General features: G+C 37.5%; 1 protein-coding gene across 3 annotated transcripts in view; it reads right to left on the reverse strand.

Annotated features, from left to right (window-relative positions):
- OXSR1 (oxidative stress responsive kinase 1) overlaps nt 1–14,824 on the reverse strand; it is a 101,960-nt gene that overhangs the window by 35,852 nt on the left and 51,284 nt on the right. For all 3 annotated transcript variants that reach the window (XM_046002263.1, XM_046002262.1, XM_046002261.1), the window contains one exon: nt 12,753–12,808. In XM_046002263.1, coding sequence (XP_045858219.1) covers nt 12,753–12,808 — 56 coding nt within the window. The remainder of the gene's footprint in view (nt 1–12,752; nt 12,809–14,824) is intronic.

A 14,824-nucleotide genomic window follows, 5' to 3' on the forward strand; every position in this document is an offset into this window, starting at 1 on the left:
TTTTTATCTATAGTGTAACAGAGTGATCCAATCCAGCTTCACTCTCTTGCATTTGGCTATCCAATTTTCTCAAAACCACTTATTGAAGACACTGTCCTTTCCCCACTGTATATTCTTCGTTTTATTATAAATAACTATGAGATTAACTCACATATTTCTTTTTGAGTTAGTGTTTCATTTTTCTCAGATAAATACCCAGAAGTGGAATTACTAGGTCATACAACAGTTCTATTTTTGATTTTCTGAGGAAACTCCATACTGTTTTCCACTGGCCACACCAATTTACAATCCCTCCAACAGTGTACAAGGGTTCTGGTTTTTCCACATCCTTCCCAATGCTTGATGTTTCCAGCCTTTTTGATAATAACCATTCTAACAGGTGTGAAACAGTATCTTGTGTATGAGGCTCTGATTTGCATTTCCCTAAGAATTAATGACGTATAGCATCTTTTCAATTTATCTGTTGGCAATCTGTATGTCTTCTTTGGAAAAATGTCTATTCAGATCTTCTGCCCATTTCTTAATCAGGTAATTCAGTTTTTGATATTGAGTTGTACAAATTCTTTATGTATTTTGGATATTAGTCCCTTACCAGATATATGATTTACAAATATTTTCTCCCATTCAGTAGGATGCCTTTTCATTTTGTTGATATCCTTTGCTGTGCACATTTTTGATATTCCCATTTGTTCATTTTTGCCTTAGTTGCTTTTGGTGTCAGATTCAAAAAAACATCACCAAGACCTGTATCAAGGAGACTGTTATCCATGTTTTCTAGGTGTTTTATGGCTTCACGTCTTTATTTTTTTAATTTAAGATATTTATTTACTTATTTATTTATTTAAGCGAGAGAATGTATGTAACCAAAAGAGAGCATAAGCAGGGGGAGGGGACAGAGGAAAAAGCAGGCTCCTTGCTGAGCAGGGGCCCGATGTGGAACTCGATCCCTGAACCCTGAGATCATGACCTGAGCTGAAGGCAGATGCTGAACTGACTGAGCCATCCAGGTGTCCCTACAGTTTCATGTGTTACTTTCAAATCCTTAATTTGAGTTAATTTTTGCACATGATATGAAATGGTGCTCTAGCTTCATTCTTTTACATGTGGCTGTTTAATTTTCCCATTTATGAAGACATATACCCACTGTATACTCTTGACTCCTCTAGGATATATTAATTACCCGTGTGTGGATTTATTTCTGGGCTTTCTATTCTGTACCATTGATCTCTGTGTCCACTTTTATGCCAGTATCACACTGTTTTAATTATTACAATATACTTAACTACATACTTTGAAATCAGGGAGCATGATGCCTCCTCCAGCTTTTTTCTTTCTCACCACTGCTGTGGCTATATGAAGTTTTTCATGGTTCCACACATATTTTAGGATTGTTTTGTTGCTCTGAAGAAATGATCCATTATAATTTTGTTACAAATTATACTGAATTGGGACACCTGGGTGGCTCCATTGGTCAGGTGGCTGCCTTTGACTCAGATTCATAATCTCAAGATCCGAAATCAAGTCCCGCATCCGGCTCCTTGCTCGGCGGGAAGCCTGCTTCTCTCTCTCCCTCTGCCTGCCACTCTGCCTGCTTGTGCACACGCTCGCTCTCTCTGTTAAATAAATAAAGTCTTCAAAAAAAAAGGAAATTATACTGAATCTGTGTATTGTTTCAGGTAGTATAGACATTTTAACAATATAAACTCTTCCAATTCATAAGCACAGAGTATCTATTAATGTCTCCAACATCTTTCTTTAATGTCTTGTAGTTCTCCATGTACTGGTCTTTTACCTCTTTGGTTAAATTTATTACTAGGTATTTTTATTTTTTTGATGCAACTACAAATCGGATTATTTTCTTAATTTCTGATAGTTCATTATTAACGTGCAGAAATGCAAAAGATTTCCACGTACTGATTTTGTATCCTGCAACTTGATCATTCTAACAGTTTTCTGATGGAGTCTTTAGAATTTTCTATATTTTAATATCATGTCATCTCCACACAGTGACAGTTTTACTTCTTGTTTTCTAATTTGGATGCCTTTGGTCTCTTTCTTGCCTAACTGCTCTGCTAGTACTACACCGAATAAAAGTGGCTAAAGTGGGCATCTTTGTTCTGGTTCATCATCTTACAGGAAATGCTTTCAGCTTTCTACCACTAAGTATATCGTTAGCTGTGGGCTTAACATACATGGCCTTTGCTATAAGGTATGCTCCCTCTATACTGGCTTTACAGAGAATTAGACATGGATATTGAATTTTGTTAAATGCTTTTACCACAACTGCAGAGATGACATAATTTGTATCCTTCACTTTGTTTATGTGGTATATCGCACTGACTAATCTGCATAGGTTAAACAATCCTTACATCCCTGGAATAAGACCACTACCACATCAAGGCGTATGGTCCTTTTAATGTACTGCTGAACTGAGTTTACTACAATTCTGCTGAAGATTTTTGCATCTATGTCCGTCAGAATATTAACCTGTAATTTTCTTTTCTTGTGGCATTCTTGTCTGCTTTTGGTATCACGGTAAGGCTGGTGTCATAAAATATGTTTAGAAGAGTTCTTATCTCTCACTATTTTTTGTAAGAGTTTGAGAAGGATTGGTATTTTTCCTTCAATGGTTGGTAGAATTCACCAGTGAAGTTGTCTGATACTGGACTTCTGTTTGTTGGGAGGTTTTTGATTACTAATTCAAACTCTTTATTAGTAATTGGTTTGCTCAGATTTTTTATTTCATCATGATTCAGTCTTGGTGGGTTGTATGTTTCTAGAAATTTATCCATTTCTTCTAAATTGCCCAATTTGTTAGCATATGATTACTCACAGTAGTCTCTTATGATCCTTTCTATACTATCAATTGTAACTTCTATTTTTTCATTTCTCATTTTATTTACTTAAATATTCTTTTTCTTGGTGAATCTAAGCTAAACGTTTGCTAACTTTGTTTTCTTCTCAAAGAACTAGTTCTAGTTTCAATGACCTCTTCTATTGTCATTATAGTCTCTATTTCATTTACTTCTGTTCTAATCTTTATTTCCTTCCTTCTGCTAACTGGGTTTCATTTGCTCTTCTTTCTCTAGTTCCTTGAGGTATAAAGTTGTTCGGGATTTTATTTCTTGGGGTAGGCATTTATCACTATGAACTTCCCTTTTAGAACTGCTTTTGTTGGGGTGCCTGGGTGGCTCAGTTGGTTAAGCGCCTGCCTTCAGTTCAGGTCATGACTCCAGGGTCCTGAGATCAAGCCCCAGGTCAGGCTCCCTGCTTCTCCCTCTCCTCACTGGCTTGTGCGTGTGCTCTCTCTCAATCAATAGATAAAATCTTTAAAAAAGAAAAAAAGAGAACTGCTTTTGTTTTCAGAACCAAGTGACTGGTGATTCAGGTCGGGGGGTTGAGAACTGCTTTCGCTGCATCCAACAAATGTGGTATGTTACCCTTCTACTTCATTTGTCGTAAGGTATTTTCTAGTTTCTTCAATGACCCATTGGTTGTTCAGAAGCAAGTTGTTTAATCCCCACATATTTGTAAATTTTCCCATTTTCTTCACATAAATTTCTAGTTTCTAAAAGGCATGTTTGGAAAAAATGCTTGCCCTGATTCCAGGCCTCTTAAGTTTATTAAGACTTATTTTGTCATCTAACATACGATTTGTTTTGAAACTGTTCCATGTGTGCTTGTGAAGAATGTGTATTTGCTGCTTTAGGATGGAATGTTTTGTAAATGTGTATTAAGTCTCTCTCTGGCCTAATGTTATCATTTAAGGCTGATGTTTCCTTCTAGATTTTGTTTGGATGATCTATCCACTGATTAGAGTGGAGGTATTAAAACCTCCCCCCCTACTCTTATTACTGTACTACTTACTGTCTATTTCCCCCTTTGGGACTACTAATAGTTACTTTATAAAATTAGATGCTTCCAATGTTGGGTCCATAAATATTCACAGGTGTTTTATTCTTTTTTGAGATTGACTCCTTTATCCTTTTGTAATGCCCTACTTTCTCTCTTATTATGATCTTTGTTCTGAAGTCCACTTTGATCTATCTACTTCACTTGCAATTTTGGTCACTTGAGTCTTCTCTCCTGCTTTCCTAGTCCATCAAGCTAAAGGTTTGTCAATTTTGGTGATCTTTCCAAAGAATCACCTTTCTACTGCTTTTCTATTCTCTATTTCCTTTATCTCTTCTCTAAATTTTATTATTTTCTTCCTTCTGCTAGCTTTAGGTTTAGTTTCTTCCTTTTCTAATTCCTTAAGGTGTAAAGTCAGATTGTGGGTTTGCTAACTTTTTTTAAATAAAGTGTCTTTAGGTATAAACTTGCCCTTTACCAATACGTTTGCTATGTCCCATTAGTTCTGATATATTGATTTTGTTTTCATTCATCTCTAGGTAAAAACTTGCCCCTTAGCAATACTTTAGCTATGTCCCGTAAGTTCTAATATATTGATGTTGTTTTCATTCGTCTCTAGGTATTTTTTATTTTTCCTTGTGAAGCTTTCCTTTTTCCATTGGTTGTTTGAGTGTGTGTTTAGTTTCTGCAAATTTGTGAAATTTTTAGTCTTCTGCCATTGATTTCTCACTCTCCACAGTAGTCAGAGAAAGTATTTTGTGTAATATTTTAAAAAATATATTGGGACTCAGGGCACCTGGGTGGCTCAGTGGGTTAAGCAACCAAGTCTAGATTTCAGCTCAGGTCATGATCTCAGGTGCCTGGAACTGAGGCCGACTTCAGGCTCCATGCTCAGTGGGGAGGAGTCTGCTTAGGGATTCTCTTTTCCTCTCCCTCTGCCCCTCCCCCAGCTTATGCATACTCTTTCTCTAAAATAAATAATCTTAAAATAAAATAAAATATAATCTATCAGGACTTAATATGTGATCTAACATGACCTACCCCAGAAAATGCCCTGTGTGCACTTGAGAAGAATGTATATCCTGATCCTGTTGAGCTCTAGGTCTCTATGTCTGTTAGCTCTAGGTGGTGCACTATAATGTATTAAGTCTTTCATTTTCTTACCTCTTGCCTATTGTATCCATTATTGTAAATGGAGTATTGAAATCTCCAGCTACTAATGTGGAGCTATTTCTCCCTTCAGTTCTGTCAGTATTTCCTTCATATATTTTATTGGCATGTTAGTATGTATACAAATATTTATAACTGTTATATCTTTTTGCTATACTGAAACTTTTGTTAATAGGTAAAGTCCTTTTTTTTGTTTTGTTTTTTTTTTTAGTCCTTATTTGTTCTGTAACCCTTTTTTACTTAAAGTTTATTTTCTCTGACATGAGAAACATGGTTATATTTTGCATAGAATATCTTTTTCCTTTCCTTTCATTTTCAATGTATTTCTGTCTGGGATCTAAAATGAGTCCCTTACAGACAGCATATAGTTGGATTAAGTATTTTAACCTTTTCTGCCAATTTCTGTCTTTTGATTAGAGAGTTAACCCACTTACATTTGAAGCAACTACTGATAAAGGACTGACTTCTGTCATTGTCCTATTTGTTTTCCATATGTCTTATGGTTTTTTTGTCCCTCATTTCCTGTATTGCTTTTCTGTTCAGTTGACTTCTGTTGTGAAATGCTTAATTTTTCTCTCATTTCCTTTTGTTTATATTAACTATTTTGTTTTTGGTACCATAGAGATTCCATTTAATATTATAAAGTTACAACACTCTAATTTGAATATATACCAGCCTAGGGGTGCCTGGCTGGCTCAGTCAGTAGAGCACACGACTCTTGATCCTGGGGTTGTGAGTTCAAGCCTCATGTTGGGCATAAGGATTACTTAATTAAAAAAGAAAAAAACTTAAAAAAAAATCTTGAATTTAGACCAGCCTAACTTCAGTAACACGAAATCTCTTCTTTACAGCACTGTTCCCACCTCTGTTGGTTACTGTCACAAAAGTACATCTTAACATACTGTGTGCTCAAAAACATGAACTGATAATTCTTTCTTTTAAAACGTTTATTTATTTTTAAGATTTTACTTATGATTTGACAGAGAGAGACACAGCAAGAGAGGGAACACAAGCAGGGGGAGTGGACGAGGGAGAAGCAGGATTCCTGCTGAGCAGGAAGCCCGATGTGGGGCTCGATCTAAGTTCCCTGGGATCATGACCCAAGCCAAAGGCAGACACACAATGACGGAGCCACCCAGGTGCCCCAATAATTCTTTTAAATACACTGGTCTCTTAAGTAGAAAACATGTTTTGGATTCACAAACCAGCTATCAGTAATATTAACTTTTGAACCACTGGTTTTAGTAATGTATCATGTAGAAAAAAAAGTGAAGTCACAAACCACTGTTACAACAATACTAACTTTTATACTTGCCCATGTATTTACCTTTATGAGATAGATCTTTACTTCTTCATACTGCATCGAGTTACTGTCTAGTGTCCTTTCATTCCACCTTGTGGGATTCCTGAGAGCATTTCTTGTAGACAGGTCTATCAGAAACAAATTTCTTCAGCTTTCGTTTATCTGGCAATATCTTAATTTATCCCTTATTTTGAAGGACAGTTTTGCCAGATACAGGATTCTTGATTGACAAATTTTTTCTTTTATCACTTTGAATATATTGGCCTCCTGCCTTCTGGTCTCCAAAGTTTCTGATAAGACACCTGCTGATAGCCATATTAAGGATACCTCGTAGATGGTGAGTCACTTCTACCTTCCTGCTTTCAAGATTCTTTTTCTATGGCTTTTATAAGTTTGATTATAATGTATCTTTGTGTAGGTTTCTTAGAGTTCATCTTACTTGGAGATCACTGAGCTTCATGGATGTTTATATTCATGTTTTCCATAAAGTTTATAGCCATTCTTTATTCAAATATTTTCTCTGCCCATTTCTCTCTTCTCCTGGAACTTCCCACATGTGTGTTGGTCTGCTTGATGGTGTCAAACAGATCCCTTGAGCTCTGTTCACTTATCTTCAATCTTTGTCCTTCCTGTTCCTTAGATATGATAATTTCCATTTTCCCATCTTCAAATTCATCAATTCTTTTTTCAGCCAGTTCAAATCTGCATTTGCATTTGAATCCTTCTAGTGGGCTTTTCATTTCATAATACAAGTTACTGTACTTTATAGCTCCAGAATTTCTTTTTTTGTTTTTTAGTCCTTTCTCCTTATTGGTAGCTCCTATCCACACATCGTTTTCTTGAGTTTATTCACATCTTCCTTTGGTTTTCTTTGTCTAATAGATTTTCTGTCAGGACCTTTTCAGTGACAGTTTCTATTATTTATTTCCTTTGAATGGATTATACTTTACTGTTCATTGAATGCCTTTTGATTTCTTTTGTTGAAAACTGGACATTTGAGTCTAATGATGTAGTTATTCTGGAAATCAGATTATCTCCCTTTCTCAGGGTTTGATGCTTAGGTTTTGTTGTTTTATTTTGGTTGTTATAGACTATCTCTGTGTCAAGCATCAACCCGAAGTATAAATAAGCTCTTCTCAGGACTTTTCCGCACCTTTTCCTGGCATGTACAGTCACTTTCCAATTTTCCCCACCAATGTAGTTATTTTTTAATGTCTGGCTCTAAAAGTGGGAAGAAGAGAAAAACGAAGGGAAGGAAAAAAAAAAAGGTGCTGCTCCTTTAAGTCCCTGGAAGTCATTTGGGGAGGGTGTGCCACAACAATGGTTGTCTGCCTCTTTATCTGCACCAATGTGATCAGAAGCAGCAATCAGTGATCAGAGCACAGATCCATGGTATTTCGAAGACAGGGTCCATTTTTGCCCACTGTGGGTGCCACAGGGTGTGTGCAAGCTGCTCCAAAAACAGGTGCATAGCTGCTTGCCTGCCAGCAGCCTGATGGCTAGGGGATACACAGCTCTGAAACTGACTGAAATTTACCGCAATTTACCTTCCAAATCTTCCCCTAGAACTTACAAACCTTTGGAGGAACTGCAGAATTATAAAAGTTACATCAGACACATTCTGCTGGTTCAGCTGTTGTCTAGATGTGGAGAGATTCCTGGTATTTCCTACTTCACCAGAATCCCCTCTTCTTTAGTTTGTGTGTTTTGTTTTGACCAGTTGGTTTTATCTTTCTAAACAATAAGCATAATTGTGCTTGGTTCTGAACCTATATAAATGAAATCATATGCTATATATTCTTTTTCAACTGTTTTCTTTCACCTTATCTTTGTATAATTTATTAATGCTTTTGAATGAAGTTGTAGTTCTATCTACATTCATCACTATGTAGTTCTATCTATATTCCAATGCATAAATTAACCACAATTTATTTGTATTTGTTCATTCTACTATTGAAGGGTATTGGGACTATTTCACAATTTCAATGCTTAGGAGCACTGGGACACACATAACCATGATCTTCTCTATGCCATACACCTAGAAGCCAAAGTTTTAGGATATGCATACTTCAACTTAATATAGTGTTTGTACTCATTTATTCTCTCACCACTGGAACAGGAGATTTTTTTCCCTTGATTTACAATGACACTAACAACTGCAGTGTCAGATGTTTAGGCCAGGTCAGTCAGTATAACTTGGTATCCTAATGTTATTTCACAGGAATACCTCGTTTTTAATGCTTCACCCTCACTAGGCTTCACAAATACTGTGTTGGTTTTTTTTTGTTTGTTTGTTTTTTGTTTTTTTAACAAACTGAAGGTCTATGGCAATCCTGCACTGAGTAAGTATATTGACACAATTTTCCCAACAACATCTGCTTACTTCTTATCTCTGTCACATTTTGTTAATTCTTGCAATATTTTGACATTTTTCATTACCATTGTATTTGCTATGGTGACCTGCGATTAGTGACTTCTGATGTTACTATTGTAACTGTTTGGGGGGCACCACAGACCAGGTCCTTATAAGATGGAGAACTTAATAAATGTTGTGTTTTGAATGCTCCACTGACCAGCCATTCCTCCATCTTTCTCCCTCTCCTCAGGCCTCCCCATTCCCTAAGACACAACAACAGTTAAATTAGGACAATTAAAGACCCTTACAACAGCCTCTTAAGTGTTCATGTGAAAGGGAGAGTCACACAGTCTCTCTTTAAATCAAAAGCTGGAAATGATTAAGCTCAGTAAGGAAGGCCCGCTGAAAGCCGACATGGGAAAAAGCTAGGTCTCTTGTACCAGTCAGGGAAGTTGTGAATGCAAAGAAAAAATTCTCAAAGGAAATTAAAAGCGCTACTACTCCAGTGAACACAAAAATAAGAAAAGCGAAACAGTCTTATTGCTGATGTGAAGAAAGTCTTAGTGGTCTGGATAGAAGATCAAACCAGCCCCATCATTTCCTTGCCAAACCCTAATCCAGAGCAAGATCCTAACTTTCTTCAATTTTAAGAAGGCTGAGAGAGGTGAGGAAGCTGCAGAAGAAAAGCTCAAAGCTAGCAGAGGTTGGTTCATGGGGTTTAGGGAAAGAAGCCATCTCTATAACATAAAAGTGCATGGTGGAGCAGCAAGTACTGATTATCCAGAAGATCTAGCTAAGTTAATTCATGAAGGTGGCTACACTAAACAATGTATTTTCAGTGTAGACAAAACAGCCTTCTACTGGAGGAAGATGCCATCTTCGACTTAATTAGCTAGAGAGGTCAATACCTAGCTTCAAAGCTTCAAAGGACAAGTTGACTCCCTTGCTGGGGGCTAATGCAGCTGGAGACTTTTAAGTTGAAACCAATGTTCATTTACTGGTCCACAAATGCTAGGGCCCTTAAGAATGAAGCTCAATCTACTCTTCCTGTGCTCTGTAAATGGAAGAATAAAACCTGGAGACAGCACATCTGTTTACAACAAGGTCTACTAAATGTTTTAAGCCCACTGTTGAGACCTATTGCTCAGAAAAAAAAGACTCCTTTCAAAATATTACTGCTCATTGGGGCACCTGGGTGGCTCAGCTGGTTAAGCATTCGACTGACTCAGTTCTGACTCAGGTTTTATCTCAGGATTAATGAGATCAAGACCCATGTTGGGCTCTGCATTCAGTGCCAAGTCTGCTTGAGATTCTCTCCCTCTCCTCTGTTCATACACACAACATGCTCTCTCTCTAAAATAAGTAAAATCTTTAAAAATATATATGTATACTACTGCTCACTGACAATGCACCTGGTCAACCAAGAGCTCCAATGGAGTCGTACAATGAGATTAATATTGTTTTCATGCCTGGTAACACAACATCCATCCTGCAGCCCATGGATCAAGGAGTAATTTTGACTTTCAAGTCTTATTATTTAACAAACATACTATTAAGCTAGTGATTCCTCCCCTGGATCTGGGCAAAGTAAACTGAAAACCTTCTAGAAAGAATTCACTATTCTAGATGCCATTAAGAACATTCATGATTCATGGGAAAAGGTCAAAATAACAACATTAACAGGAATTTGGAAGAAGCTGGTTCCAACCCTCATGGACAACTTTGAGGGGTTCAGACTTCCGTGGAGAGCACAGGTGCAGATGTGGTGGAAACAGCGAGAGAACCAGAATTAGAAGTGGAGCCTGCATATGGGACTGCATTGCTGCAACTCATGATAAAACTTGAACGAATGAGGAGTTCCTTCTTACAGATGAGCACAGAAAGTGGTTTCTCAAGATAGAATCTATTCCTGGTAAAGATGCTGTGAAGATTGCTGAAATGACAACAGAGATTTTGGATATTACATAAACTCAGTTGATAAGGCAAGGTTTCGGAGGACTGACTCCAATTCTGAAAGAAGTTCTGTGGGAAAACAGCACTGCATGCTTACAGAGAAATCATTCATAAAAAGAAGAGTCAACTGATGTAGTAAATGTCATTGTCTTCTTTTAAGAATCTGCCACAGCTACCCCAGCCTTCAGCAGCTCTCACCTTGATCAGTCAGCAGTCATTAACACAGAGATAAGACCCTCTCCCAGCAAAAGATTATGACTCACTGAAAGCTCAAAGGATGGTTAGCATGTTTAGCAATAAAGTATTTTTAATTAAAGTATGCATTTTTTAAATACTGTATTGTGCATTTAATAGGCTATAGAATAGTGTAAACATAACTTTTATTTATCATTATTTTTTAAAGATTTTATTTATTTACTTGACAGACAGAGATCACAAGTAGGCAGAGAGGCAGGCAGAGAGAGGGGAGGAAGCAGGCTCCCTGCTGGGCAGAGAACCCGATGCAGGGCTCCATCCCAGGACCCTGGGATCATGACCTGAGCCGAAGGCAGAGGCTTTAACCCACTGAGCCACCCAGGCGCCTAAACGTAACTTTTATACACACTGGGAAACCATTTGATTTGCTTTACTGCAATATTTGCTTTACTGTGGTGGTCTGGACCAAAACCCACAATATCTACAAGGCATGCCTACCATATAGGCATTTAACTGATTACTAGTGACGTTGAACATCTTTTACTACATTTATGTTTTGCCGTCTTCATTTGGGAAGTCTTCTGCCCATTTTTTGGGAAAAGACTTTATTTATTTATTTGAGAGGAAAAAAGAAAGTGCACGAGAGGGGGTAGGGTCAGAGGGAGACGCACACTCCTTACTGAGCAGAGAGCCTGATGCAGGCCTTGATCCTGAGACTCCAGGATAATGATCTGAGCCAAAGGCAGTCACTTAACCAACTGAGCCACCCAGGTGCCCATCTTCTGCCCATTTTTACTCTGATTTTTCTTTTTTTAAAAAAAGATTTTATTTATTTATTTGACACAGAGAGAGAGCGAGCGAGCGTGCACAAGTAGGGGGAGTGGCAGGCAGAAGGAGGAGAAGCAGGCTCCCCGTGCAGGGGAAGCCAGATGTCGGACACGATCCCAGGACCCCAGGACCTGAACCAAAAGCAGTTGCTTACCCAAGCGAGCCACCCAGGCGCCCTTATCTGATTTTTCTTAATGGTTCTTTATGTACTCTAAATTTGAGCCCGATATCAGTTATTTCATGCTGCAAATATCCTCTTTACTATGTGGTTTGCCTTCCTGCTTATTAATGGTGATAAACCATTTGTTCCTCTTTCACTAAATAGAAGCTATGAATTTTAAGGGAGTCAAATTTATCAATATCTTCTTTTATGCTGAAGCATTATGTGGCTTTATTAAAGTATTTCCTTAGGTTGGGACATGAATGAAGATGTGCACCTAAATTATCCTCTAAAGCTAAAGAAACAATTTAGGGTCTGGGTGATTATTTTCCTCCTGCCAAACACCTGACCATCCCAGTGGTGTGGGACCAAGCTGAGGCCTCCGATGAGTGGCTTGTTTAACAATCCTGTGGTACAACCACTCTGGAGTCTCAGCTTGCAGGAGGGGCATTTCACCAGCATGGCTGCCTGGTAGGCCCTGGGCACCAACTCTTATCTCTTCAGCTCTGAGTCTGCTCACAGTGCACTTCCCTTCCGCCTCTCAGATGCCTCCTCCTAACTGGCAAATACCCTAATCGCCCCAGGACAGAGGCAGCTCAGTATCACTCCTCCATAGCAATATTCATTCATACACATGGTGGGGATTCCTGACTTCTTCTCCTTCAAAGGAAAGCACAGAACGCTGTGAGAACCCACAGAAGATGACTCCACAGGAGTGAGGAGTGATAACTGGAAAGTAATGATTAATGGACAGAAAAATGTCCAATGAAGGATGAATAGTGGAAGATATCTTGAGAGTCAGCAGGGATGTGCCAATACAGGCTGTTTGACTAGAGACAGTCCAGGGACTAGAAGAGAAAACTAGCTCTGCAAACACAAAACATAGGTAAGGTGGTTCTACTGACCGTTAAATAAAAAGAAATACTAATCATTACCTGCAATCTGTACTGAGCCATCTTCTCCAAGAAGAATATTTCCAGCTTTCACATCTCTTGAAGAAAAAAAAAATTACGTATTAAAGACACCTATTCTCTGGAGTCACATAATTGAAGCAATTGTTTACTGTATTCATACAACACTGGCAATATCTAAATACTCTATTTTACATTAAAGAGTATTAAAGTCAGTAGTAAAAATTTTTAAAATTTTAGTTACTTGTACTAGAATCTAAATATTATAAACAGAAAGCTACAATAAGAGATAGCTTTTTACTGTAAAATCCAGAAAACCCAAGATGATTAAATACTTGACTGGGATAACAGTGGCCAAAGAACATGACCCTCACCTACCATCACCTAATTCTACTTTTTGAAAAATACTGTTGTTTTTTCCAACACATGATCAAAATTTTAAATGGTCAGTATGTGGTTAAAAACAGGACTATTCTATGCCTTAGACATAAAGATAGATAAAAATTATTTAAACATTTTTATATTTTTATTGGTAACTATTTATAATTCGAATAGGACATACACACATTCTTCTTATAAAAACCTAAATATCACTGAAAAGGCCAAAGTCCCTTTGACCAGCATTCTCAAATCTAGTATCTTCTTGAAGGTTTTCAATTATTACCAGTCTAGCCAATAGAATATGTTCCTGTGACATATCTGGGCTTTTCTTCCAACATAAATGATATGACACTATCCATTCAAATCTACAACTTGTGTTTCTCATGTTAACAATGCATCATAAGTATCTGGCAAAATTTAAAATCCCTAAAACTTATGAGTAGCAAAATCACTTCTTAATAACCCAGAGAAACCCCCACAATGTACAAAGGGGTCACTACAGCCCTGTTCATAATCATAAATCAAAAATGGTAACAATCTAGAAGGCTAACAATAGCAGAAAGTTTGAACTAATTTTCTTATAGCCATAAAAATGGAATAGGTCAATCAACATGTCATGCCTTGAAATATTATCTAATACATTTTACTAAGTGAACAAATCAAGTAAGAGGATAGTGTATTTTGTAGGACAATAATGTAAAACACAAATATACACACACATACATTTTCCATATACACCAAATGATGCAATAAATGATTCCTTCTGTGGAATGGAATGGAATTGGAGTCAAGGCAAACAGTGTTTGAATATCTTGTGGAAATGCAATCATGTATTTATTTTGTAATTAAAACTAAGTATATAATTAAATAAGCAAAAGAGAGCCAGTCTTTGAAGCTAGACTTCTAGCTCATGGAAGAAAGCCTTGTCACGAAAAGGAACCAGTGAAAAGCATTAACACTTCATCCCTTTCCCTGCCCATGCCTTCTCCTGGATGAACCATTCCTTGGGGGAAAAAATTAACAATGGTTCCACAACTGTGTGTAGTAGCTTCACCGAACCACAGTATCCAATACTTTCCCTGAATGCATACTGAAGCATAAGTAAATCATGCTACTGAGTATTCTTCACTGCTTATGAAGGTAAGCAATCGACAGGACATCTCCCAGAGGCTGCCTTAGAGTGGAGGCAGGCTAAGTCTGCTCTACAAACATAAAGTCTCTGACTCCAGGTACCACGGACAAAAGAAAACTGAGGACTTTCCCTTCCTTGAGGACAAAAACCAACCAAATGAGTCAACCATGAACATTCAACTGCCTTTTGAGTTCATCTGGAATGACATCTAAAACTCAAAATGTCTAGTTTAGTCACTTCCTCGTTTGTGTTTCTGCAGCACAGTGTTAGCAAAGACTACAAAAATATGATTATATTCTTGGGACTTGGGACTATCTCTTTCACCATGAGCTAAGATCTGGACCTGAACCTTAAGACATTTCTGTATCACCCGCACTTACTCAGCATTATGATTAGTACACAGGAGGCATCTCTGAGATATTCATCAAACAGATTTAAATAACTAAACAATCTCCCTCAAATCCTCTTCCATAAATAAGTGGAGTATTAAATTAATAAATGAATAAATAAATAAATCAAACCAAAATAAAACTTGACTATTCCCTCCCCCACCACCCCAAACCCCAACTCCCACCTGCTCTGT

Source organism: Meles meles, chromosome 4 (genome assembly GCF_922984935.1).
Source record: "Meles meles chromosome 4, mMelMel3.1 paternal haplotype, whole genome shotgun sequence".
NCBI classification, from domain to species: Eukaryota; Metazoa; Chordata; class Mammalia; order Carnivora; family Mustelidae; genus Meles; species Meles meles.